Here is a 27,500-nt window from a genome sequence, read left to right as displayed (position 1 = left end):
GTTACTCTATGTCTGTCTAGATGTCTGTCCGTTTGTCTCTTTTTTTTCGGCTACTCTCTCTCTCCACAAAATGTGAAGAGTAGGAATTTAGAATATAATAAGACAAAACAAAAATATCAACGTATACAAAAAAAAAAAAATCATAAATCAAATAAATAAATAAAAGTCATGAAATATGAGCCGGTAAAACAGAAAATGGATACAAGAAGAAAAAAACAACAACAAAAACCCGTAGAATGTTGTTAAAAAAACAATCTGGATGAAAAATGAAACTTAGTTTTTGGTTGTTTTTGAGAGGGTGCAGTGTAATGTGTGTGTGTGTGTGTGTGTGTGTGTGTGTGTGTGTTGGGGCTCATGTACGTTTATGTCTATTTGACTGTGCTTTCATATCTGTGAAACTGCATGTTTGGTGGATCTCACTGTTATGCATATGTGTGTGTATGTGTGAATGTGTGCCAGTCTGCATGTTTTACATTTATTTGCTTATTTATCATCATTGTTGTCTTTTAAAAAATTTTTATTGATTTATTTATCAGTATTATTATTATTACTTTAAAAAAATTATTATTTACTTATTTCTTTATTTCTTTATTTATGTACGCTTATAGTTGACTTCATCACGTTTTTGTGCCTTATACATATTATTAGTAGTAGTAGTAGTTCTTTTTTTATGTATTTATCTATTATTTATTTACCCTTTTTTTCTCAAGGCCTGACTAAGCGCGTTGGGTTACGCTGCTGGTCAGGCATCTGCTTGGCAGATGTGGTGTAGCGTATATGGATTTGTCCGAACGCAGTGACGCCTCCTTGAGCTACTGAAACTGAAACTTCCACAGTCACCTTTAACACACACAACGGGCACGCACACAGGCGCGCGCACTTACATACACACGCGCACGCAATCACACACACACATTAGCACACACACACACACAAGCGCGCACGTGTACACACACACGTGCAACCATACGTACAAACACACACACATGCACACGCACGTACACACGCACGCAAACACACCACTACCACCACCACATCTCCATCCTCACACACACACGTTTCACATCCGTGTGCACACCATTCTGCAGACACAACACACACACACACACACACACACACACACACACACACCTTGGTCAGGACGCCTGAAGCCAATCCACAAAGGCACAGCTGACCTGGCCTTGGCCTGGGTCTGCAGGAACTGATTGGTGGCCTGGCTGTGGATGCTGACCAATGAGGCGCCTTGCTGGCTGCACGTGAAGTCGGCGTGGGCGAAAGTGACGCGCTCCGTGACGTAGAAAGCGTAGCAGTGGCTGGCGTAGGCCGTCCACCCGTGACCCTCACACACCCCGCTGGTTGGGTTCTGGGTGTACGGGGGTTTGTCTGTCACAGGGGGGGGTGAGGGTAGCATACATCACATTTCTCTTCAGGAAAACGTCTTTTTTCTTTTCGTTTTTTTGTTGTTTTTTTTAATTTTTTATTTTTTTTTATTTACTCACTTGTGTAAACAAAGTGAGTCTATGTTTTAACCCGGTGTTCGGTTGTCTGTGTGTGTGTGTGTGTGTATGTCTGTGTGTCTGTGTGTCTGTGTGTCCGTGGTAAACTTTAACACTGATTGACATTTTCTCTGCAAATACCTTGTCAGTTGACACCAAATTAGGCATAAAAATAGGAAAAATTCAGTTCTTTCCAGTCATCTTGTTTAAAACAATATTGCACCTCTGGGATGGGCACAAAAAACAAAAAAAACAAACAAAAAAGAAGCCTAATTACATGCAAACTGCATTTACTGGTATATTTATATTTTTTGTATTCTCTAAACTTGGCACTTTGATCTGATATTCTGACCCAACAACAAGAGCAGTCATTATTATCATTTTTTGTTAAAACAGGAACTTCCTTTGCTAAGCATGGAAGTTTTATTTATTTTGCAAACGTTTTGGTGCAGATAGTAAAGAAGGGAAATAACTCTGTAATTAATGCTAGGGGACTTAATTTGCTTTAAACTGATCTTTCTCATCTTAAACATTACATTTTGAAATTATACTCAATACATAAGAAGCTTGGATTTTTTTTTTAAGTGTATCACAAGTGAGTCTTGAAGGCCTTGCCTCTCTTGTTTCTTTATGCCACTGGGAATGGAGACAGCAAATATCGCGTCTCTCTGCACAAAGACTTGAGACAGTAACTTGATATCACTTTTCTCTGCTACAGGGAATTAGGAACACAAGCATCACTTTGCACTGCTGCTGGAATTAGGTCAACAAATATCTCTTTTCTCAGGGAATGAGGTCAACAAATATCATTGTTCTCTGCTGCAGGGTTTTGGGAAAATTATCACTCTTCTCTGCCTCAGGGAATTAGGGCAACAAATATCACTTTTCTCTTCAGGAAAACGATTTTTTGGCCACTGTCAACGGAGACAACAAATATCACTTTTCTCTGTTGCAGAGAATCAGGACAGCAAATATCACTTTTCTCTGTTGCAGAGAATCAGGGCAACAAATATCACTTTTCTCTGTTGCAGAGAATCAGGACAGCAAATATCACTTTTCTCTGTTGCAGAGAATCAGGGCAACAAATATCACTTTTCTCTGTTGCAGAGAATCAGGACAACAAATATCACTTTTCTCTGTTGCAGAGAATCAGGACAGCAAATATCACTTTTCTCTGTTGCAGAGAATCAGGGCAACAAATATCACTTTTCTCTGTTGCAGAGAATCAGGACAGCAAATATCACTTTTCTCTGTTGCAGAGAATCAGGGCAACAAATATCACTTTTCTCTTCAGGGAAACGATTTTTTTTTTTTTTCCATGGGAATGGGGACAACAAAATATCACTTTTTCTGCTGGGAATTAGGAAAACATATCTCTTTTCTCTGCTGTAGGGACTTAGGACAGCAAATACCACCATTCTCCGCCACAGAGACTGTCGACAACGAATATAACTTCTCTGCCGCAGAGATTGTCGACAACAAATATAACTTCTCTGCCGCAGAGATTGTCGACAACAAAATAAATAGCACCTTTCTCTGCCTAAGAGACTGTCGACAACAAATACCTCTTTTCCTGCTGCAGGAATCAGGACAACAAGCATCACTTTTCTAAGCCTAAGAGGCTATCGACAACAAATAGCACCTGTCTCTGCCGCAGAGACTGGAGACAACAAATGCTGCAGGGATTTAGGACAACATATAACACTGTCCTGGAAATGATTATGACAGTAATAAGTAACACAGCGACCAAACAACTTAATGTATGTCAATTCAAATTGTTGAGAAAGATACACAATTAAAAAAACACATTTAAATGATAATCAAAATACATTAAGTAGAGTAACGTATTTCATGAGAACAAAAACAACAAGTAAACAAAAACTGCTGAACACCCTAATATGAGGGACTGTAGTTGGTGAGAAAGTGCCACAAGCTCGATGCCTGAATCGGTTCGTCTAATAAATATTTATGCTTCCATATACATAAGAAAAGCATCATCACCCAACTGAAACTGACGTATCTATTACCACACTGTCGCCATCTATGCTCGATGAGGGCTGAACATCAATGTATGAGACCAACGTTTAGATCGTGTGTAAAATAACTCACAAACATTCTTCGTTATTAACTCTTCATGAAGTATGGGATACATCTAGTAATCCTTAGAATAGAATGATATGGACTTCCTGTATGTGCATTGACAATTACCTTCTGGAGAACTATAATAAATGATGTCAGGAATTCTTGAAAAATGAATAAATGATTCTGAACGAAAGCAAAAAAAAAAAAAGAAAAAAAAAAAAAAAACGTGGCACAACTGCTTCAAGCATAACCCATGGACAGGAGAACTTCTGCTTAAAAATGGAGGTCATTACGGTAACCTATTCACTGAGAACACTTGACAAAACACGTCACTGAACCACAGAACCATAACCAACACCCACACCTGTTACGCAATGACCAACAGCTACATCAGACAGAAGAGGGCAGGCGGGTGATGCTACGACAGCAGGAGGCGGGACACTGAAGCAGAGCTAAAGAGGCTGGGATCCAGCTGGTGGGATGCAGGAAAGGCAGCCCAGAGTCGAGTTCGGTGGAGACACGTTGTTGATGGCCAACACTCCACAAGCAGCGAAGGGCTTAAGTAAGAAAGTAAGTACGTGTGATGCTGTGCTTCCTCCCCACCTGAGTTGATTTCGCAGACGAAGGGTCGGTTTCCCAGACAGTCCTGTCCGTGCCAGGTGCCGTTGGAGTCCATGGTGACACACAGGTTGGTCGCGTTACCCGGGTTCAAATCCCCGCCGGGCCCCCAGTTGCTAAACGTCACCGGCCACCCGTCGCTCCACTGCCACAGAATCGCGTTGTTCACCTGCAGCGGAAAACACAGGTATGCCAGGTGAACAGATAAATGAATAAGTAAATAGATAATTAAATAAATAAATGAATGAACGAGTAAATAGATAGATACATAAATAAATAAATAGATAGATAAATAAATAAAAGGAAAAAACAATGAATTAATAAAATCTAATAAATAAACAAATAGATAGATAAATCAATAAATGAATGAATAGATGAATGAATGAATGAATGAATGAATGAACGAACGAATGAATGAATAAGTAAATAAATAAATAGATAAATGAATACATAAATAAAAAGGCATGTCATGTGATTTAAGATTTGATGTTTTTTGTTGTTTTGTTTTGTTGTTGTTTTTGTGGCGGGTGCGGGAGGTGAATGGTCAGGGCGCCAGAGCTTCCAGAGTTCGATCCCCGATTTCAGCACACTTGGCAGGGTTAAAGGTGGGGAACATGACAGCTGCAGCCCACGACGAAGAAGTTTTTCTTTGTTTACGGTTTGCTAACAAACACACACACTCACGCCCCCCACCCTCCCCCAAATCCCCCAACGCACACACACACGCATACACACTATCTCTCTCTCTCTCACTCACATCATAATCACTCACACACACACACACACACACAGACACACACACACACACACACACACACACACACACTCACTCACTCACTCACATCATAATCACACACACACACACACACACATACACACACACACTCACTCACACTCACTCACTCACATCATAATCACACACACACACACACACACACACACACACACTCACTGACATCACAATCACTCTCACGCACAAAAACACAACGCACACACGCGCGCGCGCGCGCATCCCAACCAACAGCAGTGTTTCAGCACACTTGGCAGGGTTAAAGGTGAAGATCTTCAGATCCCCCACTTCAACATAGTGCATACCTGCTAGTGCCTTCGAGTGTATATGCACGCAAAAGATAAAAATACGCATGTTAAAGATATTGCAATCCATTTCAGCGTTCGGTGGGTTATGGAAACAAGAGAATACCTAGCATGCACACCTGATAAAGCGGAGTATGGCTGCCTATGTCACGGGGGTGAAAACGGTCAAACACATAAAAGCCCACTCGTACACACGAATGAACATGGGAGCTGCAGCCCACGACGAAGAAGTTTTTCTTTGTTTACGGTTTGCTAACAAACACACACACTCACGCCCCCCACCCTCCCCCAAACCCCCCAACACACACACACACACGCGCACACACTCTCTCTCTCTCTCTCTCTCTCTCTCTCTCTCTCTCTCTCTCTCTCTCACACACACACACACACACACACACACACACACACACACACACTCACACTCACACTCACTCACTCACATCATAATCACACACACACACACACACACACACACACACACACACACACACACTCACTCACACACTCACTCACTGACATCACAATCACTCTCACGCACAAACACACAACGCACACACACGCGCGCGCGCGCGCATCCCAACCAACAAATGATGCTCAAAACCAGCACACAACACAACAGACAACATCACACACCCACATACCCTGGTTCCCCTCAGGCCCAGCCACACAGAAGGGTACACGGTTCTGGAAGAGGAAGGGCGGTAGACATAACCCTCAGGCTCCCCACCCGTGATACCCAGGTACACAAAGTCCTGCTCCACCCGACTGTCGACGCTGGCCAGGTGACCACCCCGGGTGGCGCAGTACTGCTCGGCCTCTGACCAGGGCAGGCGGGTACGGGTGGCGTTGCTGAACTGGTAGCAGCTGGAGGAGAGTCTCTGGAATCCAGCGGGGCAGCGACTGGGGGGCGTGACGGGCACGTTCCAGTAGGGAACTGTGTGAACAATGAGTTCCAACAGAACAAGTAGCAAAGAGTGGTAACTCTCTCCGTTCACAAGATACACAACTTCCAAGTCAACGATGCTTATGTTACCGACTCAGCCAGCACACAAGTAAAATAACAGGTACTTTGGAACAACCCAGACAGGAACTGAGGGACCTAGTAGGGAACTGGATGGCAAACATTGGGTTCCAACAGAACAGAGGGTTCCAGTACAGAACTGGATGGCAAACATTGGGTTCCAACAGGACAGAGGATTCCAGTACGGAACTGGATGGCAAACATTGGGTTCCAAGAGAGCAGAGGGTTCCTGTACGGAACTGGATGGCAAACATTGGGTTCCAAGAGAGCAGAGGGTTCCTGTACGGAACTGGATGGCAAACATTGGGTTCCAAGAGAGCAGAGGGTTCCTGTACGGAACTGGATGGCAAACATTGGGTTTCAACAGAACAGAGGTCTCCAGTACAGAACTGGATGGCAAACACTGGGTTTCAACAGAACAGAACAGAGGTCTCCAGTACAGAACTGGATGGCAAACACTGGGTTTCAACAGAACAGAACAGAGGTCTCCAGTACAGAACTGGATGGCAAACACTGGGTTTCAACAGAACAGAACAGAGGGCTCCAGTACAGAACTGGATGGCAAACACTGGGTTTCAACAGAACAGAACAGAGGGCTCCAGTACAGAACTGGATGGCAAACACTGAGTTTTAACAGAACAGAACAGAGGGCTCCAGTACGGAACTGGGCAAACGTACCTGTTCACTGAGAACACTGTTAATTCTTTTTTTTTTTTAAAGACGAACAAGTTAGCATCAAACCACAGAATCATGATGGACATCCAAACTCCGTGCCACATTTTGATACATCAGACAATGGACTCGTGAGCGACGCTTCCCTACTATACTCACATCGGGTACTCTCACAGACCTTATGTCCCCCATTACTCACATCGGGTACTCTCACAGACCTTATGCCCCCCATTACTCACATCGGGTACTCTCACAGACCTTATATGTCCCCCATTACTCACATCGGGTAATCTCACAGACCTTATGTCCCCCATTACTCACATCGGGTAATCTCACACACCTTATGTCCTCCATTACTCACATCGGGTAATCTCACAGACCTTATGTACCCCATTACTCACATCGGGTACTCTCACAGATCCAGCCCATACGGCGGGAGCAGTCCACGTCGTTCCAGCGACCAGCGTTGGCGCCCCGTCCGTACATGTGCACACACCCCGTCTGCACACACCCACACCCACACTCAACCAAAGAAGCACACCCACACTCACACTCACACTTACACTCAGTCAGTGCGCCAACAACTAAACATGCACGCCCAGACCAACACTCTGTCAGTGCGCCAACAACTAAAGAAGCACACCCACACCCACACTCAGTCAGTGCGCCAACAACCAAAGATGCACACCCACACTCAGTCAGTGCGCCAACAACTAAAGAAGCACACCCACACCCACACTCAGTCAGTGCGCCAACAACTAAAGAAGCACACCCACACCCACACTCAGTCAGTGCGCCAACAACTAAACAAACACGCCCACACCCACACTCAGTCAGTGCGCCAACAACTAAAGAAGCACACCCACACCCACACTCAGTCAGTGCGCCAACAACTAAACAAGCACGCCCACACCCACACTCAGTCAGTGCGCCAACAACTAAAGAAGCACACCCACACCCACACTCAGTCAATGCGCCAACAACTAAACAAGCACGCCCACACCCACACTCAGTGCGCCAACAGCTAAAGAAGCACACCCACACCCACACTCAGTCAGTGCGCCAACAACTAAACAAGCACGCCCACACCCACACCCACACTCAGTCAGTGCGCCAACAACTAAACAAGCACGCCCACACCCACACTCACACTCAGTCAGTGCGCCAACAACTAAACAAGCACGCCCACACCCACACTCACTCTCAGTCAGTGCGCCAACAACTAAACAAGCACGCCCACACCCACACTCACTCTCAGTCAGTGCGCCAACAACTTAACAAGTATGCCCACGAAAAGTGTCACGAGTTTTCACGCATGAAGGTAAACAAGGAAAGGATGAAGATGATAAGAGAGCGGACCTGAGAGTTCTTCAGAGTTTCATTGGTCAAGCTCATGACACCAGGAACATTGGGGCCGCTGAGGTGGCGCGCGCAAAACGCACGCACGCACACACACACACACACACACACACACACACACACGGGAGGGGGGGGAGACTGGTGGGGTGCGGGGTGGGGGGGGGTATGGGAGGGGGCAGTTGAAACACTCACGCTCGTTCGTGAGTCAAAAATAACAGGTCCCGTACCTGTGTACTATATATTATACATGGCATATTTTTTGTCGATAGAGAGCTGACAGAATTTTGAACCATTCTTACATCAGCTTTTTATCATGTTAAGCGCTTTGACCAGCATTAGTACTGGTTTTCGCAGACAGAAAAATTGTGTTTCATAATCATCGTTATTGTCATCATTACATTACACTTAACTTTCGGTTTTCTCACCTGTTATCACCATTGGCTTGTTATGTATCATTATCATCATTATTGACATCATTACATTACACTTCACGTTTGGTTTTCTCACCTGCTGATCACCACTGGGTTCCCCAACGTCCCAGGACGTGAAGGTCAGCTCCTCCTCATCCACCCACAGGTAGGTCTGTCTGACCAGGTGAAGGCCCAGCCAGGCCTGAGTCCCGTTACTGGCCAGCTGGGTGGTCAGGAAAGCTGAAAGCCACAACGAATGAGCCGATTTCTAGATTTTGACATCACTCTCTTTCTTTACAGGATATGTGTAAAAGATGAATGTATGTAATGTTTCAATGTCCCCAGGGGGCACACGAAATAAACTCCTTGCCTTGCCTTGCCTTGCCTTGCCTTGCCCTGCCTTGCCTTGCCTTGCCCTGCCTTGCCTTGCCTTGCCCTGCCCTGCCTTGCCTTGCCTTGCTTTGCCTTGCCTCGCTTTGTCCTGCTTTGCCTTGCCTTGCTTTGCCTTGCTTTGCCTTGTCCTACCTTGCCTTGTCCTGCCTTGCCTTGCCTTGCCCTGCCTTGCCTTGCCTTGCCTTGCCTTGCCTCCTGCTTAACCCTTTGAATCCTGCTGACAAGTATGCTTGTCGGTGAAGAGTCTGTCAACCAGCTCAATGAGATAACAACACACAGCTTAACAGGTCAGGGTGACTGTCAGAAAGCTGTGTTTGGACTTTCTTCTTCTCTGTGTTACTTTGAGTTCAACAAAATCAATGACACCATTGCTAGGAACATATAAAGTAGTAACGGCCCTTCTGAGTCACGCCCCTCTGATTTCATTCAAACCAAGGTTCATCTGTCAAGTTCCCACCCACCCACTGTGTGTGTTTCTCTGGGCAGACAGTGTGATTCACACACACACACACACACACACACACACACACACACACACACACACACACACACACACACACACACACACACACACACACACACACACACACACACACACACACACACACACACACACACACAAAGAGAAGCAGCAGTACCGTTCTCTCGCGGGCCGCGGACCGACGCCAGAGACACCCTAGCCATGGGTGTGGTACGACTCCTGCAGTCCTGGAGTGCTTCCGCCCACGTCTTCCCCCCCGCCTCCTCCGCCCTCACCACCAGGTAGCACCGGCTCTCGAACACCACCCACGGCCCGTCCGCACAACCCCCTCCGCCGACGGGGAAGGGGGTGGGGGTGGTTGGGGGGTAGGGGAGCATGTAGCGTTTGCAGACGTAAGCCTGAGGGATGGCGCAGTGGTTGTCGTTCCACTTGCCTTCACAGTAGGAACGTGTGTTAGGTTATCATTAGTTTTCTTCTGTATTTATCTGTTATTTATTTATTTTACTTCTTTCTTTTTATTTTATTTATTTATTTATTTATTTTTGTTTGTTTTGTTTTGTTTTGTTATTTTATTACATATATTTTTTTAAAACTTTTTTTTTTATTTTATTTGTTTTTTCCTCAAGGCCTGACTAAGCACGTTGGGTTACGCTGCTGGTCAGGCATCTGTTTGGCAGATGTGGTGTAGCGTATATGGATTTGTCTGAACGCAGTGACGCCTCCTTGAGCTACTGATACTGATACTGATACTAGTTTTCTTGGTATTCTTCAGGGATGTGAAGAAGAAGAAGAAGAAGAAGAAGAAGACGGGGAGGAGGAGGAAGAAGGGGAGAGAAAGAATGAAAGAAGGAGGTGAATAAAGAAGAGAAAAAGAAGAAGATGGGGGTCCCCGACAGGGGAAAAATAGATTTGTTTTTGCTTCTGATATTTTCCCCCCCGGATTGTCTTACACCAAAGGCTTTTAGGATGATCATGTCAATTCGCCAATCAATCCTTGATCAGTGTTTGACTTTCGTTTGTATGTGATCTTACATTCTTTCCCTTTTTGTTGTTGTTGTTGTTGCTGTTCGTGCGTAATTACTAACTGAAAATACGGACAGATAAATACTAAATCACTTTACATTTAGTGATACTATTACTATTGTCATAATAATAATTATTATTATTATTATTGTTATCATTATTAACAACATCATCGTTGTTGTTATTGTTGTCATCGTCATTCTTCTTATTATTAGTAGAAGAATCATTCTCCTCCTCCTCCTTATCATTATCATTATTATTATTATTATTGGTGGTGGTGGTGGTGTTTTGTAGCTGTTGTTATCATTATCATCATCATCAATAGATAATTACCGTGGAAGCTAAAAGCTAGGGGTGGGTGAGCGTGCAGCGGAGCACGACAACAGAGACTGACCTGTGCGGACCAGCATCTCGGCGCAGGATTCCTGACCGTCTGCATCGTCCGGCCCGTTGCCGGCCCAGTTCACAAAGCGCACGTCCGACCCGTCGCTCCAGCTGTCACACACACGCACACGCACACACACATGCACACGCACACACACACACACACACGTACGTGCGCGCGCGCACACACACACACACACACACACACACACACACACACACGTGCATGCACACACACACACACACACACACACACACACACACACACACACACACACACACACACACACACACACACACACACACACACACACAAATGCACGCGCGCGATTCGACATTCACAGTGTTTAAACTTTCAACAGACTGAATGCTTTTGACGGGCTTTCAATAACGTGTAAACATAATCTTTAGTAGGCACTTTAACATGGTAACAAAACCATCCCAGTGCGCGGCAAGATTGACTCCTCCTGTTATATCCCAAGTCACAAGCATCAGAGACAATGCGTAATACTGCTCACAATCACAACATGCTCCTCACGCTCTGTGACATCGCTATAGATACCCACATCTAAAAAAACTGAACACATGAAACACATCAGCATCGTCATCACCATCAGTTTTATCAACAGCGATACACGATGGCGATACCAAGGGGAATATTTCTGCAATGAACAGCATCCCACGTTCCGGAAATTATGCACTAGGAATGTTCTCTTTCCTATAAGGGCCGTCGGCCACAGGGCGTTCGCGTCGGCTGCGCATCATCACTTGATGACTGGCTTCGTTGCAGCGAGAACGCTTGAAGCCTGCAGCCCTGTGTGGAGCTCGCACATGCGCGACAAGCGCTTAGCAGGCGTCATTTAGATTCTGACCGGTTGTTGTTCGTGACAACCTTGCTTTTGCAGCGGGGGAACATGGCAAGTTCTAGGCGACACGACGCCTGGCGTCAATCTTGAGGTTCAGGCGCTCATGCAGGCCGCTTTAATGGTTCACGACTCAGAGAGCGAATGCCCACAAGTTGTCTTTCTGACAGATGCGTTGTCTGTCCTGGAAGCCCTTGCAGGAGATAAACTTCCTCGTCTCAAGGAGAAACTACAAGAAGTTGCCCAGCAACGACGAGTAGTCCTGCAATGGGTTCCAGCCCACTGCGGAATTCCAGGCAACGAAATTGCGGACCAGCTCGCCAAACTCGGAGCGAAAGAAAGACAACCAAACAACAGTGTTAGCTTCGCTGAAAAGAAGACCCTTGTGAAGGCAGCACTGCGACCACAAGCCACAAGGGATGCATATCACGAGCTTGAACGCTGGCAGCAGGTAGCAATTATGCGCTTACGCACAGGACACTGCCGCCTCAACGCGCACATGTTCAAGAAGCTGAAGCTGGCACCATCACCGACCTGTCCCTGTGGACTTGAAGACCAAACACCAGAACATGTTCTGCAGACTTGTCCCCTCCACCAGGGACTGAGAGACACCGTGTAGCCAGAAGCGACCCCACTACGCACCAAGCTCTACGGCTGCAGACAAGACCTGGAAGCCACGACGACATTTGTCTCGCAGGCCAGCCTGACTCTGTGACAAGTGCGACCGAAAAGAAGAAAGAAGAAGAAGAAGCGTCGGCTGCGCATCATTACTTGATGACTGGCTTCGTTGCAGCGAGAACGCTTGAAGCCTGCAGCCCTGTGTGGAGCTCGCACATGCGCGACAAGCGCTTAGCAGGCGTCATTTAGATTCTGACCGGTTGTTGTTCGTGACAACCTTGCTTTTGCAGCGGGGGAACATGGCAAGTTCTAGGTCGACACGACGCCTGGCGTCATCAATCTTGATGCCCGGCGTCCGACACTTGCTGCCTGAACAGCTCGCACACGAGGACCTTCGCGAAACTTGATGCTTGACGCCTGAAACGTGGCACTTGACGCCCCGTGTTTGCACGGCTTAACCATTCCTTTCTTTTCCTTTTTAAATTGTGACGTCTCTTCCTTTCTGGCGTCCCGGTCCATGTCACCCATACCTCCACTAGAACTGTCCATGTCACCCATACCTCCACTAGAACTGTCCATGTCACCCATACCTCCACTAGAACTGTCCATGTCCATGTCACCTATACCTCCACTAGAACTGTCCATGTCACCCATACCTCCACTGGAACTGTCCATGTCACCCATACCTCCACTAGAACTGTCCATGTCACCCATACCTCCACTAGAACTGTCCATGTCACCTATACCTCCACTAGAACTGTCCATGTCACCCATACCTCCACTAGAACTGTCCATGTCACCCATACCTCCACTGGAACTGTCCATGTCCATGTCACCTATACCTCCACTAGAACTGTCCATTTATCTATACCTCCACTGGAACTGTCCATGTCACCCATACCTCCACTAGAACTGTCCATGTCACCTATACCTCCACTGGAACTGTCCATGTCACCTATACCTCCACTAGAACTGTCCATGTCACCTATACCTCCACTGGAACTGTCCATGTCACCCATACCTCCACTAGAACTGTCCATGTCACCCATACCTCCACTGGAACTGTCCATGTCACCCATACCTCCACTAGAACTGTCCATGTCACCTATACCTCCACTAGAACTGTCCATGTCACCCATACCTCCACTAGAACTGTCCATGTCACCCATACCTCCACTAGAACTGTCCATGTCCATGTCACGTATACCTCCACTGGAACTGTCCATGTCACCTATACCTCCACTAGAACTGTCCATGTCACCCATACCTCCACTGGAACTGTCCATGTCACCCGTACCTCCACTGGAACTGTCCATGTCCAGTTGGATTCCTTTAGAGGCTGGACGAACTGCTTTAATCTGACGCACGGTCTCCACAGCTAATGAGACAGCAGGCAGACTGTTTTATTCTGACGCACGGTCTCCACAGCTAATGAGACAGCAGACAGACTGTTTTATCCTGACACAGCCTCCACAGCTAATGAGACAGCAGGCAGACTGCTTTAATCTGACGCACGGTCTCCACAGCTAATGAGACAGCAGACAGACTGTTTTATCCTGACACAGCCTCCACAGCTAATGAGACAGCAGGCAGACTGTTTTATTCTGACACAGCCTCAACAGCTAATGAGACAGCAGGCAGACTGTTTTATCCTGACGCACGGTCTCCACAGCTAATGAGACAGCAGGCAGACTGTTATATTCTGCCGCACGGTCTCCACAGCTAATGAGACAGCAGACAGACTGTTTTATCCTGACACAGCCTCCACAGCTAATGAGACAGCAGGCAGACTGTTATATTCTGCCGCACGGTCTCCACAGCTAATGAGACAGCAGGCAGACTGTTTTATTCTGACACACGGTCTCCACAGCTAATGAGGCAGCAGGCAGACTGATTTATCCTGACGCACGGTCTCCACAGCTAATGAGACAACAAGTGCTGGAACATGTAGCGACTGTGTGGCAGAATGTCTCATTTTACTGAATGTTTCTTTTTTTCTTCCTCTTCTTTTTTATTTAAAAAAAATCATAACAATTATAATAAACAGCAAATGTGGTGTAACGTATATGGATGGATCAGTCCCCACACTTATGAATGTCGCATGCGCCATGTTGTGAAAAGGTACTTTTTTTTTCTTTTTTCTTTTTTTTTTCTTTTTTTTTGCTGTTGATGTTTGTTGCCTTTTGTCTACTGTACTGCTTTATGGATGGCCTGGAGACCAGCTGCGGTATCCTGTCCGCAGGCGGAAAAAGTATGTAGGAACTCAAACAAAGGACGGACCTCTTGTCCACTGTTATACACATCGTTTTGGTGACAAGGTGACAAACGGTAGTGATGACATCAAGCACAATGCAAACGGTAAGGCAAACAAGCAAACATATAAATAATCGAGGAGAAGGAAAGGATTTTATTTAAAAACTTACGTGCGATACACACTTTTCTTTTCTTCCTCCTTATGTATGTATATCTTAACTAAACAGTTGGTATTGCCACTGAAGTTAATCGTGAGCGCAGTGGCAAACGTTTTCATGTGTCCCAACGGGTTTTGACGAAGTAAACAAGTCTTTTTTGTTTTGTCTGGTCTTGTCATGGCCTGGCTTGTTATGTCTTGTCTTGTCTTGTCATGTCTTGGCTTGTCTTGTGTTGGCTTGGCTTGCCTTGTCATGGCTTGTCTTGTCTTGATTTGCACTCGCTGGTCTTGTCTTGCCTTGTCTTGCCATGCATTGTCTTGACGTGGCTTCTCTTGGCTTGACTAGTCTTGTCTTGTCATGTCAGGTCTTGTCATAGCTTGGCTTGTCATGTCTTGTCTTGCTATGTCTTCTCTTGTCATGTCTTGGCTTGTCTTCTCTTGCCTTGCCTTGTCTTGTCATGCATTGTATTGTCTTGGCTTCTTTTGGCTTGCCTTCGCATATCTCGGCTTGGCTTCTCTTGGGAGGAAGACAGAGGCAGGGGAAAAGAGGGGGAGGAAGAAGAGGAAGGGGCGAAGAAGTAGCGAAGGAAGATGAGGAAGAAGAAGAAGAAGGTGATGAGGCGGATGAAGAAGAGAAGGAGGAAGAAGAAGGAGAGGAAGAAGAAGAGGGAAGTAGAGGAGGAAGAGGAAGAAGATGATAAGGAAGAAGAGGAGGAAGAAGAGGAAGAGAGGAAGAAGTAGAGAAGGAAGATGAAGAAGAAGAAGGTGATGAGGCGGATGAAGAAGAGGAGGAGGAAGAAGAAGAGGGAAGAAGAGGAGGAAGAGGGAAGAAGAGGAGGAAGAGGAAGAAGAGGAGGAAGAACTGGAGCAAGAAGAAGAGGAGCACAGAAGAACATGTAAAGCATCAGCAACAACAAAAGTGAAGACTGACCCATAGAACCCTGCGGCCGACATTAGTTCGTTCAGTCCGATCCACACCTTGGACTGGGGGGTCTTCTGTGCCTGTACACCGCATTGCACGGATTATCATGATTACAACAACAACAACAACAATAATAAGGTATTATATTATTATTATCATTATTATTATTATTATTATTAATGATGATGATGATGATAGAAAATTAGATAATGGAGAAATATTATATTGATTACAACACACACACACACACACACACACACACACACACACACACACACACACACACACACACACAAATAACTTCATCAGAACTAACAACATAAAAACAGCAACGACAAAATAAACAAACCCCAACAACTCAAAAGTTTAAAGGCAGAAGAAACACACACACACACACACACACACACACACACACACACACACACACACACCATTTCGACCACCCAACACACACACACACACACACACACACACACACACACACACACACACACACACACACACACACACACACACACCAATTCGACCACCCAACACACACACACACACACACACACACACACATACATACACACACACACCAATTCGACCACCCAACACACACACACACACACACACACACACACACACACACACACAAATCGTACCAAGGACAGGATGAACTCGTTCTCCATTACGTTGGTGATGGAGGCCAGGTCTGCACCGTTCACCTGGCAGGTGTGTCTGGCCTGTCGCCAGGTGGCAGGCTCGCTGCTGACCCTGAAGCAGAAGTCTCTGTACCGCTTCCACGAGTCGTCCAGTGGTGCGCAACTGCCCGCTGCACGACCAAACACATTACATCTTACTTTCAGCTGACTACAGTTCGTGATAATAGTCTTCTTCTTCCTCTTCGTTCGTGGGCTGCAACTCCAACATTCACTCGTTTGTACACAAGTGGGCTTTTTGATCGTTTTTACCCCGCCATTTAGGCAGCCACACTCCGTTTTCGGAGGCGTGCATGCTGGGTATGTTCTTGTTTCCATAACCCACCGAACGCTGACACGGATTACTGGATCGTGCGTACTTGATCTTCTGCGTGCTTATACACACCAAGGGGGTTCAGGCACTAGCAGGTCTGCACATATGTTGACCTGGAGAGATCGGAAAAATCTCCATCCTTTACCCACCAGGCGCCGTTACCGAGATTCGAACCCGGGACCCTCAGATTGAAGGTCCGACCAAACGCAATACATGTTTCTTCGATTGACTTCAGTTCATGATAATAGTGAAAATAAAGGTTTAAGCTTGGAGGTCCGACCAAACGCAATACACTTTTTTCAGTTGACTAGTTGACTAGAGTACATGATGATGGTGAAAATAAAGGTTAAAACTAAAATGTCCGACCAAACGCAATACACCTTTTTTCAGTTGACTAGTTGACTAGAGTACATGATAATACTGAAAATAAAGGTTAAAGCTTAAATGTCCGACCAAAAGCAGGACACCTTTTTTTTGTCAGCTGACCAATGACAGACTTCATGATAACAGTGACAATAAAGGTTAAATGTCCTTAGCAATGTGTACAGCTATCAGGGCAGTGAATTTCATTCACATCCACTGTGTTCAGGTCCTCGGCACAGGAAGGCGGGGCCCAGTCCTCTCCTTCCGCCCTTTTTTCCTTCTGCGACTGAAGTCAGGCACCACCCGTTCACACGTGGGTGGAGTGAGGGAAATCAGAGTAAGGTACAGCGCCTTTCCCAAGGACACAACCCCATTTCCTCTTCTGCGCTCGTGGGCTGCAACTCCCACATTCACTCTCATGTACACGAGTGGGCTTTTACGTGTATGACCGTTTTCACTCCGCCATGTAAGCAGCCATACTCCGCTTTCGGAGGTCAACCCCATTTCAAAACGGGGGTTTCGAACCCTGAACACTGGGTCAGAAGTCAAAGGGCTCACCGACTGTGCCACAGCGCCCCCAAGAGAGAAAAAAACACAGGCCACATTACTATTGTTACCATAAAGGCGCTTGAGCCAGCTGCATTGCTTGGTTCTAACTTTTTGACAGTTACTCGTGACTAAATGCCTACGTTGACCGAACTACGCCATTGGTCAGTTCCACACTACACACAGTTAGTAGCGGGTTTAACCATACTAGGCTCTTCCGTCCGACCAATGCAACTGGTTCCAGGTCATCAAGATCTCTGTATGCGGGAAAAAAAAATCCTTATTCACAGCCACACCACGTTTGCTTTACGATCCTTACTCAGATCGAGGAAATTGAGAACTAGAGCTAGCCGTCAATGAACGTGCATGCGATCGATAAAATAATCTTCAGTTCAATCCAGCAGCAATGGCAAAAGGAGCACTATCTACAAGAATGAACCACTCATATGCATAATTATTCATTGTGGCAAAGAGACTGATGTAAATCATATGTATAATCATTCATTGAGGCAAACAGACTGATGTAAATAATATGCATAATTATTCATTGAGGCAAACAGACTGATGCAAATCATATGCATGATTATTCACTGAGGCGAACAAACTGATGTAAATCATAGGCATGATTATTCATTGAGGCAAACAGACTGATATTAACCATATGCATAATCATTCATTGAGGCAAACAGACTGATGTAAATCATATGCATAATCATTCATTGAGGCAAACAGACTGATATTAACCATATGCATAATCATTCATTGAGGCAAACAGACTGATGTAAATCATATGCATAATCATTCATTGAGGCAAATAAACGCACCTGGTCCAGCTGTTGGTGCAATTCTGTCCGAGAGACGTTGAAACGGTCGAACACCTGGTGACACCAATATAAATTGACATGAATAAACAAACAAACAAACAATTCAATCAATCAATAAACATTCATTTTCATTTCAGTAAAGATGTGTCGCATTTACATTACACATCCATAAATGCGCCCCCCCTCGCCCTACCCCCCAAAAGGGCGTGAGAATGATAATGGCTAAACACTCCAGACATCGAAACTTTTTGAAAATAAATTTTCATTGACGAAAAGGACAATTATCACCCGGATATTGATAACACGCGCACACGTGTGGGAGTGCGCACCCATGTGTGTGCGAGAGTATACAAATTTCTACGAATGTTACCAGTCACCCGTGACATATGTATCTTGCATGAACTCCACATACGAGGTTTAATCCCGTGGCCAGTTTGCTGGTGAAATTGGAAATCTGACGACCTGTAGGTGTTCTGGATCCATGACCAAACATCAGACACCTGCGAGAGTATGCCTACCACTGGGAAGGCCACAAAGCCAGCATGAAGTCTTGAGAAGCGAGGGAAGTTTGCCTACCGCTGGGAAAGGCATAAAGCCAGTATGAAGTCTTGAGAAGTCAGGAAAGTATGCCTACCGCTGGGAAGGCCACAAAGCCAGTATGAAGTCTTGAGAAGTCAGGAAAGTATGCCTACCGCTGGGAAGGCCACAAAGCCAGTATGAAGTCTTGAGAAGTCAGGAAAGTATGCCTACCTCTGGGAAGGCCACAAAGCCAGTATGAAGTCTTGAGAAGTCAGGAAAGTATGCCTACCGCTGGGAAGGCCACAAAGCCAGTATGAAGTCTTGAGAAGCGAGGGAAGTTTGCCTACCGATGGGAAAGGCATAAAGCCAGTATGAAGTCTTGAGAAGTCAGGAAAGTATGCTACGTCTGACGACTTGCAGGTGTTCTGGATCCATGACACCTGCGAGAGTATGCCTACCTCTGGGAAGGCCACAAAGCCAGTATAAAGTCTTGAAAAGCGAGGAAAGTATGCCTGCCGCTGGAAAGGCCACAAAGCCAGTATGAAGTCTTGAGAAGTCAGGAAAGTATGCCTACCTCTGGGAAGGCCACAAAGCCAGTATGAAGTCTTGAGAAGCGAGGGAAGTTTGCCTACCGATGGGAAAGGCAAACAGCCAGTATGAAGTCTTGAGAAGTCAGGAAAGTATGCTACGTCTGACGACTTGCAGGTGTTCTGGATCCATGACACCTGCGAGAGTATGCCACAGCTGGGTAGGTCATACAACCAGTTACGGGGCAGGGAGAGAAATGAGGAAAGTATGCCTACACCTGGGAAGGGCACACAGGGAGTGTTAAGACGTGAGAAATGAGGAAAGTATGCCTACCGTCAGGAAGGGCACACAGGGAGTGTAAAGACGTGAGAAATGAGGAAAGTATGCCTACCGTCAGGAAAGGCATACAGGGAGTGTAAAGACGTGAGAAATGAGGAAAGTATGCCTACCGCTGGGAATGGCACACAGGGAGTGTAAAGACGTGAGAAATGAGGAAAGCATGCCTACCGCTGGGCAGGGCACACAGCCAGTTGCGGGGCAGGGAACAATCCTGAAGGGCCAGAGTGCCGGAAGGGGCGTGAAGCTCCACACAGGTGCGTGTTCCGTTCTGACTGTCCGGCTGTCCCTCCGACCACGGTCCGTCCAACGTCACTGCGGACCGGTCACTCCACGCCAGGTCTGTCCGATCAGATTGAGGGACTGTGTTCAATGTTTGTTGATGACTCTAATGATAATAATAATGTACATTTATACAGCGCCCTTTCTCTTTAAGGGCTCGGGGCGCTTTAAATGAAAGAAAAATATTACAAATTACAACTCATTCATGACCACTCTTTGTCAACCCCCTCACCCCCAACCCATCCCCCCCCCCCCCACCCACACACACACACACACTCTTTCTTTGTTGAATGATGAAAGTTTACGTTAAATATTCGTTGATGAATTTGTTTGTTGAGCGATGAAAGTTTGTGTTAAATGTTTGTTGATGAATTTGTCTGTTGAATGATGAAAGTTTGTGTTAAATATTCGTTGATGAATTTGTTTGTTGAGCGATGGAAGTTTGTGCTAAATGTTTGTTGATGAATTTGTTTGTTGAGCGATGGAAGTTTGTGCTAAATGTTTGTTGATGAATTTGTTGAATGATGAAAGTTTGTGTTAAAGGTTTGTTGGTGAATTTGTCTGTTGAACAATGAAATGAATTTGTTTGTTGAGCGATGGAAGTTTGTGCTAAAGGTTTGTTGATGAGAATTTTTTTTGTTGAGCGATGAGAAGTTTGTTGCAAATGTCTGTTGATGAATTTGTTGAATGATGAAAGTTTGTGTTAAAGGTTTGTTGGTGAATTTGTCTGTCGAACGATGACAGTTTGTGCTAAATGTTTGTTGATGAATTTGTCTGTTGAATGATGAAAGTTTGTGTTAAATGTTTGTTGAACAACAATCATACAAACTTGTCTTTCATATCATTCCTAATCGCTGCATTACAATTCTACCAAACATTAAAGGAAGGAAGAAAACATGGGATAGATATTCTTTACGTATTGTTGAGCGATGAGTGTTTGTGTTGCACTGTGGATAAAATGCCTACCTTTTTATACCGCCTTTTGATCAGCAAACGATTTGTTTTAAAAGATAACTAATTATTCTTGTATTTTGTATCTTGTATCAAACAATTTGCCCAACAGCCACACCTGTCATGCGTGCCTGTGGCATAAACACACAGGTAAACGTATATAACAATATCAATGTTAATAGTAATAATAGTAATAATGATAATAATAATGATGATAATAATCATAATAATAATAATAACAATGATAATAATATCATACGCATTGTCACAAGCATGTAGATATACACACACGTACGCGCGCACACACAAGCATGTACGCATATACAGACGCCCTTCGACACATATATACGTACACATACAAACACACATTTAGCACACACACACACACAGGCACACATACAAACATACCAGAGCACGCACAGATGTACGCATAAACATACATGTAAACACATATTCACAGGTGGCCTCGCGCAAGTACACACACACACACACACACACACACACACACACACACACGCCTTCGTGTCTCGCGTTCGCAAATACGAGCGCTTATACCATTCCATTTCCAAGATTTTTGTATTCTTACGTCGAAAACAAGGGCTCAGCCCAACAGACTTGAGAGACAGACATGTGGAACAACATTCATACAGAGTTGTCTTTCATATCATTCTTAATCGCTGTATTACAATTCTACCAAAGATGAAAAAAGAAAGAAAAGGTTGGATAATTTGTACGTATTCTTACAAGGGCAGGTAAAACAAAGCTGAAACGGGAGCACTTTAAGACAGAAAGCTGGGTAGGCCGGGTGGGAACTGGGGTGTGAATGGAAGGGGTGGTAATTATTTTGTTTTCTCGGTGAGAAGGGAGAGAACTAGCAAAATTAACACGCAAACAAACATGTATAGACAAAGGCAAACCACACACACACACACACACACACACACACACACACGTCGTAAACGATCAATCACACGTTTTTATTGCAACAAACCGGTGTTCAAAGCTTAACAGTTCATCCTTTCAAGAAGCAGAATACCGGAGAATGATTAACACAGTATAAAACAAAACAGAAAAGCAAACAAAATGATGGATAAAATACACACAATCAAAACAAAGTGGAGATAGCAGTGAGCAACCCAGGTTTGGGGGGGATGGGGAAAAGTGATCATTAAGGGCGTTAAGGAGGGGAAGGGGTGCAATATCTGAGCGGGGATAATCTCTTGTCAAGGGGGAAAGGGGGTGGGGTAGCAACGCTGATGTGTTAAGGGGGGGAGGTGTGCAATATCTGAGCGGGGATAATCTCTTGTCAAGGGGGAAAGGGGGTGGGGTAGCAACGCTAATGTGTTAAGGGGGGAGGTGTGCAATATCTGAGCGGGGATAATCTCTTGTCAAGGGGGAAAGGGGGTGGGGTAGCAGCGCTGATGCGTTAAGGGGTGTGTGTGTGCAATATCTGAGCGGGGATAATCTCTTGACAAGGGGGAAAGGGGGTGGGGTAGCAGCGCTGATGCGTTAAGGGGGTGTGGGGGGTGCAATATCTGAGCGGGGATAATCTCTTGTCAAGGGGGAAACGGGGGTAGGGTAGCAGCGCTGATGCGTCAAGGGGAGGGGGGTGCAATATCTGAGGGGAGATAATCTATTGTCTTGTGATCAGTGGGAGGAGAGGGGGCGTGGGGTAGCAACGCTCACTCCATACACATTACCTCCGTTGGTTACGGCATGGAGACCAATCCAGTAGTGGTTAGAACTGCCTCTGTAACAGGCACAGTTTACATGTACGTACACACAACACACACACACGCGCGCACACACACACACACACACACACACACACACTACACAAACTTTATTGTCCATACATCGGTACAGAGATTTTCCACATCACAACCCCCTTGTAACAGTCACACGTGGGAAGTACTTTTCTCTGTCTCCCAAACTTAAAGGGAACTGTTGGGGTGAACGGTAGTACGTGTGACGGGACATTAAACATAATTCCTCCTCCACATTTACCTCAAGAATGTCCAAAAATATCATAGGAAATTTGATTTTGATATGGATACTTACAGACTGAAACCAACTGAATATCGACCACTTCCGTCAATGCACGGCTTTCGAAATTCATTTTGTACTGGGAAGAATACAATACTTGATTTATGTAAATTCATAAAACATGGGTTCTTTTACTTGAGCTGATTGCATACCATACTACACATGGGACCTCGGTTTATTGTTTCATCCAAATGACTAGCGTCCAGACTACCGCTCAAGGTCTCGTGGGGAGGGGCGGGGGCGTGGGGGGGAGTGGGGCGGGGGGGGGGGAGGCGCAGTAAGTACTCGCGAGCGTGAGACTGGAGCATGTACGCTCAGATTCTCTCGCTTCCTACAGGGACGCGTTACCACTCGCCCAACACCCCACTGAGAGACTAGGTCCGGCAATTTACGGTTTGTTTTAGATCAAGGTTGATCAGTTCACCCACAACACGGGTTCGTATGTCGGTGCTTTGGGGATCAAAGAAAATCTGCTATTTTGTATAATAACAGGTACGTTTTAGTCACCATTTTTACATTCGGTCCAAGGTTGGAGTACGGTCAGATTAAGAACCACAAGGGAAGTAGTACATGAATGAAAGTGATGTTACAGATTAGATCTTTCATTTCTTTTCTTCTTCCTTTTGGATACACGACCAAGTTCGACTTGCCCATGACTGTCGTGGTTGATGATTGCATGCTGGGTGTTTTCGTGTTTCCATAACCCACCGAGCACTGACAGAGATTACAGGATCTTTAACGTGCGTATTTGATCTTCGTGCGTACACACACGAAGGTGGTTCAGGCACTAGCTGGTCTGCCAATATGTTAACTTGAAAGATCAGAAAAATCTCCACCCTTCACCCACCAGGTGCCGTTACCGAGATTTGAACCCGGGACCCTCGGATTGACAGTACAACTCTTTAACCACTCGGCTGCTGCCAATCAAATCATGTTGTTCTATAGCCAAGCGGACCTCAAGGGGCTCGTTTCAGGGCTGAATACCCGTCAGGTGTAAATGCTGATCAAAGAGGAACCGAAATACTGTTAAAAGATTAATTCCTAATAACCGTGTGATTGTGGTAACATTGCAGCTGTTAGCAACTGCTGGTTTTGTTTTCAGCATTCCTGTGCTTTTTCTGAATTTCAGTTTTTCGATCACCCCTTCTATTACTGAACAATTGTTCTTCAGTCGGAATAATAAAGATGTTTTCCTTGTTGACGGGTTGCCTTGTCAGAATCTGGTGATTCTGGACGATACCTTTTGCGTCCCTGTGAACCACAGTTCCAGTTTCAGTTTCAAGGAGGAAACAACTGATCCATATACGCAACACCACATCTGCTCCAAATTAACTAACTAAATAAACAGATAAATAAATAATCAAATAAATAGATAAATAAAACGAATGAATGAATGAATAAATTAATTAATTAAAAAAATATATATACATATATAAATTAATGAATGAATAAATGAATGAATGAATGAAAAAATTAATTAATTAATTTAATTAAATTAAAAATATAAAAAAATATATAAATGGATGAATGAATAAATAAATAAATAAATAAATAAATAAATAACAGAAAGCTGACAGCAGTTTGTATCTCCAGAAGGTCTCCATGAACGGTGTGTTGACGAAACTGGCCAGTTCCCCTCGCTGCTCCTTACAGTCTGCACGTGCTTCAGCCCACGACCTCTGCAGGTTGCTGCTCACCTGGTTGATCTGTACACACACACACACACACACACACACCCATCTAATCTAAACGTATTTGTTCAAACAATTTTCAGGGAGGAGTTATTGAGTGTTTGTACTGATCTGGTAACAGAGGGAGAAGTTAGTGAGTGTTTGTTCTGACCTGGTAACAGGAGGAGCTAGTGAGTGTTTATGCTGACCTGGTAACAGGAGGAGCTAGTGAGTGTTTATGCTGACCTGGTAACAGGAGGAGCTAGTGAGTGTTTATGCTGACCTGGTAACAGGAGGAGCTAGTGAGTGTTTATGCTGACCTGGTAACAGAGGAAGGAGTTATTGAGTGTTTGTTCTGACCTGGTAACAGAGGGAGAAGTTAGTGAGTGTTTGTTCTGACCTGGTAACAGAGGAAGGAGTTAGTGAGTGTTTGCTCTGACCTGGTAACAGAGGAAGGGGTTATTGAGTGTTTGTTCTGACCTGGTAACAAAGTGAGGAGTTACTGACCTGGTAACAGAGGGAGAAGTTTGTGAGGGTTTGTGCTGACCTGGTAACAGGGGGAGAAGTTAGTGAGTGTTTGTGCTGACCTGGTAACAAAGGGAGGAGTTAGTCTCCACCCAGTTTGTGGAGCAGTTACTGGCATGCCTCCTAGCGGGTAGGGCTGGCTCGGGGTAGTTGTCGCGCGGAAGTTTGCAGATGGCCTTCAGAGCCTGGCTACACGGCTGATTCCGCCACAGTCCAGCGCCACGGCCGGCAGCCAGCGCGACACAGTGGCCGTACCTGTGACTGTCTGCAAAACGTCCAGCAGCGACAGTTCAATCCCGGGCAAGATAATAGTGCTAGACGATACATAAAACAAGTTTGCAACGCTTAGATACATCTGGATATTTTGTAGAGTCCCGCAACACCCTCACCCCACCAGGGTATATATATATATTGACTTTTATTATATATTTTTAAAAACATTTTTTAAATTCCATTTTGATAGATTGACATTTTACAACAACATCTTAATGGACATTTATAAAGAAAAGAAAAAAGAAAGAAAAAAAACATAAATAGACTGACAGACAGAAACAACCAAACAGCTAGATTATACATGGGTTGGTTATCATCGTGGAGCATTATCATTCATTTCTTAATATCTTACACAAGCTGTTAAGGAATACAAACTGTCAAGTATTTTAGAGTATGTTCACAGTAAGTGAACATCACAATCATTTCTTACGAATATCAATAAAAAGAAAATAAATATGGGTGGCTAATTTTCGTTAATCATGAACAGATTACTAATCATTTGTGATCAACGATTTGTAAGGCAGCCATCTGGCAAAGAAAATGGCATAGTTAAAGTTAATATATGCATTATATTTTTCAATTCTATATCGAGTTTTTAATTTGTTAAAAAAAAAAAAAAATTTTTAAACCCTGATATTTGTGGAAAGCTGTCCTCAATTTTACATAAATATAAGTAACACTTTGCAAACAATATTATAAAGCACAATATATATATATATATATATAGAGAGAGAGAGAGAGAGAGAGAGAGAGATATGTGTGTGTGTGTGTGTGTGTGTGTGTTACTTCTCCTCGGTCACAGGCCAAAGTTATATGCGCTTCACAAAGAATCATTTGCACAACAGGCTTCCTGCCTGTTGGCGCTCATTCGTTCACACACACACACACACACACACACACACACACACACATGTATACATAGACCTAGATATACCGGAGCCAGAACAATTCTTCCTTGAAAGTGAACCTGTTGGTTGTATACTGCTTACAAATAGAGCTGTTTTGTTCTGAACTGAACCTGTTCACAGTTTAACCCCCCCCCCCCCCCCCCCCCCACCCCACACACACACACAAAATTCACTGAAAGAGTTAAGTCCTCGGAATTCGTAACTACTGACGCTTACTTACCATCAACAGATTTTTTTTTCAAAATTGTTATATAATAATAATAATAATAATAATAATAATAACGCCATTTATATAGCGCTGAATCTTGGGCAGAGACAAATCAAAGCGCTTTCGCACCAGTCATTCACACGCATGCATAACTCTAAAACTGGAGAAACTGAAGACAAGGAAGAGGCAGGGAAAGGAGGCTATTTTGGGAAGAGGTGGGTTTCAAGGCCAGACTTGAAAGAGCTGAGTGTGGAGACCCGACGAAGCGAAAGAGGAAGTTCATTCCAACTGCAAGGTCCAGAGACAGAGAAAGAACGGCGGCCAACAGTCGAGTGTTTGAATCTGGGTATGCGTAAACAGAGTGGATCCGATATAAGACAAAGAGAAAGAAAGAAAGCAAGCACACAAAAAAGAGAGAAATGCTGTTCTTGGGGCCAGAGATTCCAGCTTTTCAAATCTATTCACAGCGCCTCCACCGACCTGGCATCCCAGAGTCCCAGTTGGTGTACATGACGTCATACTGTCCTTGCTCGTACGTAAAGAGGCCGGGATTGTGGAGGTCGCTGACGTCAGTCCAGTACAAACCACTGCGGGACGACAACATTGACGCCAGAAAAGCCTGTTCGAAACTGCACAGAAGGCGGGACACATCAATTT

General features: G+C 44.9%; 2 protein-coding genes across 2 annotated transcripts in view; both read right to left on the bottom strand.

Moving 5' to 3' along the window:
* Window positions 1-9,830, bottom strand: part of LOC143283852 (macrophage mannose receptor 1-like) — a 17,474-nt gene extending 7,644 nt beyond the window's left edge. The window contains exons 1-6 of the mRNA XM_076590229.1: window positions 9,785-9,830; window positions 8,851-8,993; window positions 7,386-7,485; window positions 5,933-6,225; window positions 4,182-4,365; window positions 1,132-1,383 (exon numbers count right to left, since the gene is read on the bottom strand). Coding sequence (XP_076446344.1) covers window positions 1,132-1,383; window positions 4,182-4,365; window positions 5,933-6,225; window positions 7,386-7,485; window positions 8,851-8,993; window positions 9,785-9,830 — 1,018 coding nt within the window. The remainder of the gene's footprint in view (window positions 1-1,131; window positions 1,384-4,181; window positions 4,366-5,932; window positions 6,226-7,385; window positions 7,486-8,850; window positions 8,994-9,784) is intronic.
* A 3,521-nt stretch (window positions 9,831-13,351) lies between these two features.
* The window catches only part of LOC143283851 (uncharacterized), a 69,832-nt gene continuing 55,683 nt past the window's right edge, over window positions 13,352-27,500 (bottom strand). Inside the window, exons 35-43 of the mRNA XM_076590228.1 lie at window positions 27,324-27,472; window positions 25,517-25,719; window positions 24,835-24,965; window positions 22,900-22,963; window positions 21,332-21,344; window positions 20,152-20,322; window positions 16,495-16,664; window positions 15,857-15,927; window positions 13,352-13,823 (exon numbers count right to left, since the gene is read on the bottom strand). Of these exons, the coding sequence (XP_076446343.1) occupies window positions 13,352-13,823; window positions 15,857-15,927; window positions 16,495-16,664; window positions 20,152-20,322; window positions 21,332-21,344; window positions 22,900-22,963; window positions 24,835-24,965; window positions 25,517-25,719; window positions 27,324-27,472 (1,444 nt within the window). The remainder of the gene's footprint in view (window positions 13,824-15,856; window positions 15,928-16,494; window positions 16,665-20,151; window positions 20,323-21,331; window positions 21,345-22,899; window positions 22,964-24,834; window positions 24,966-25,516; window positions 25,720-27,323; window positions 27,473-27,500) is intronic.

The sequence above is a fragment of the Babylonia areolata genome, chromosome 7, assembly GCF_041734735.1.
Source record: "Babylonia areolata isolate BAREFJ2019XMU chromosome 7, ASM4173473v1, whole genome shotgun sequence".
Classification (NCBI taxonomy): Eukaryota; Metazoa; Mollusca; class Gastropoda; order Neogastropoda; family Buccinidae; genus Babylonia; species Babylonia areolata.
Note: the sequence above shows the minus strand (reverse complement) of the source record. Positions and strands in the feature narration are given on the sequence as shown.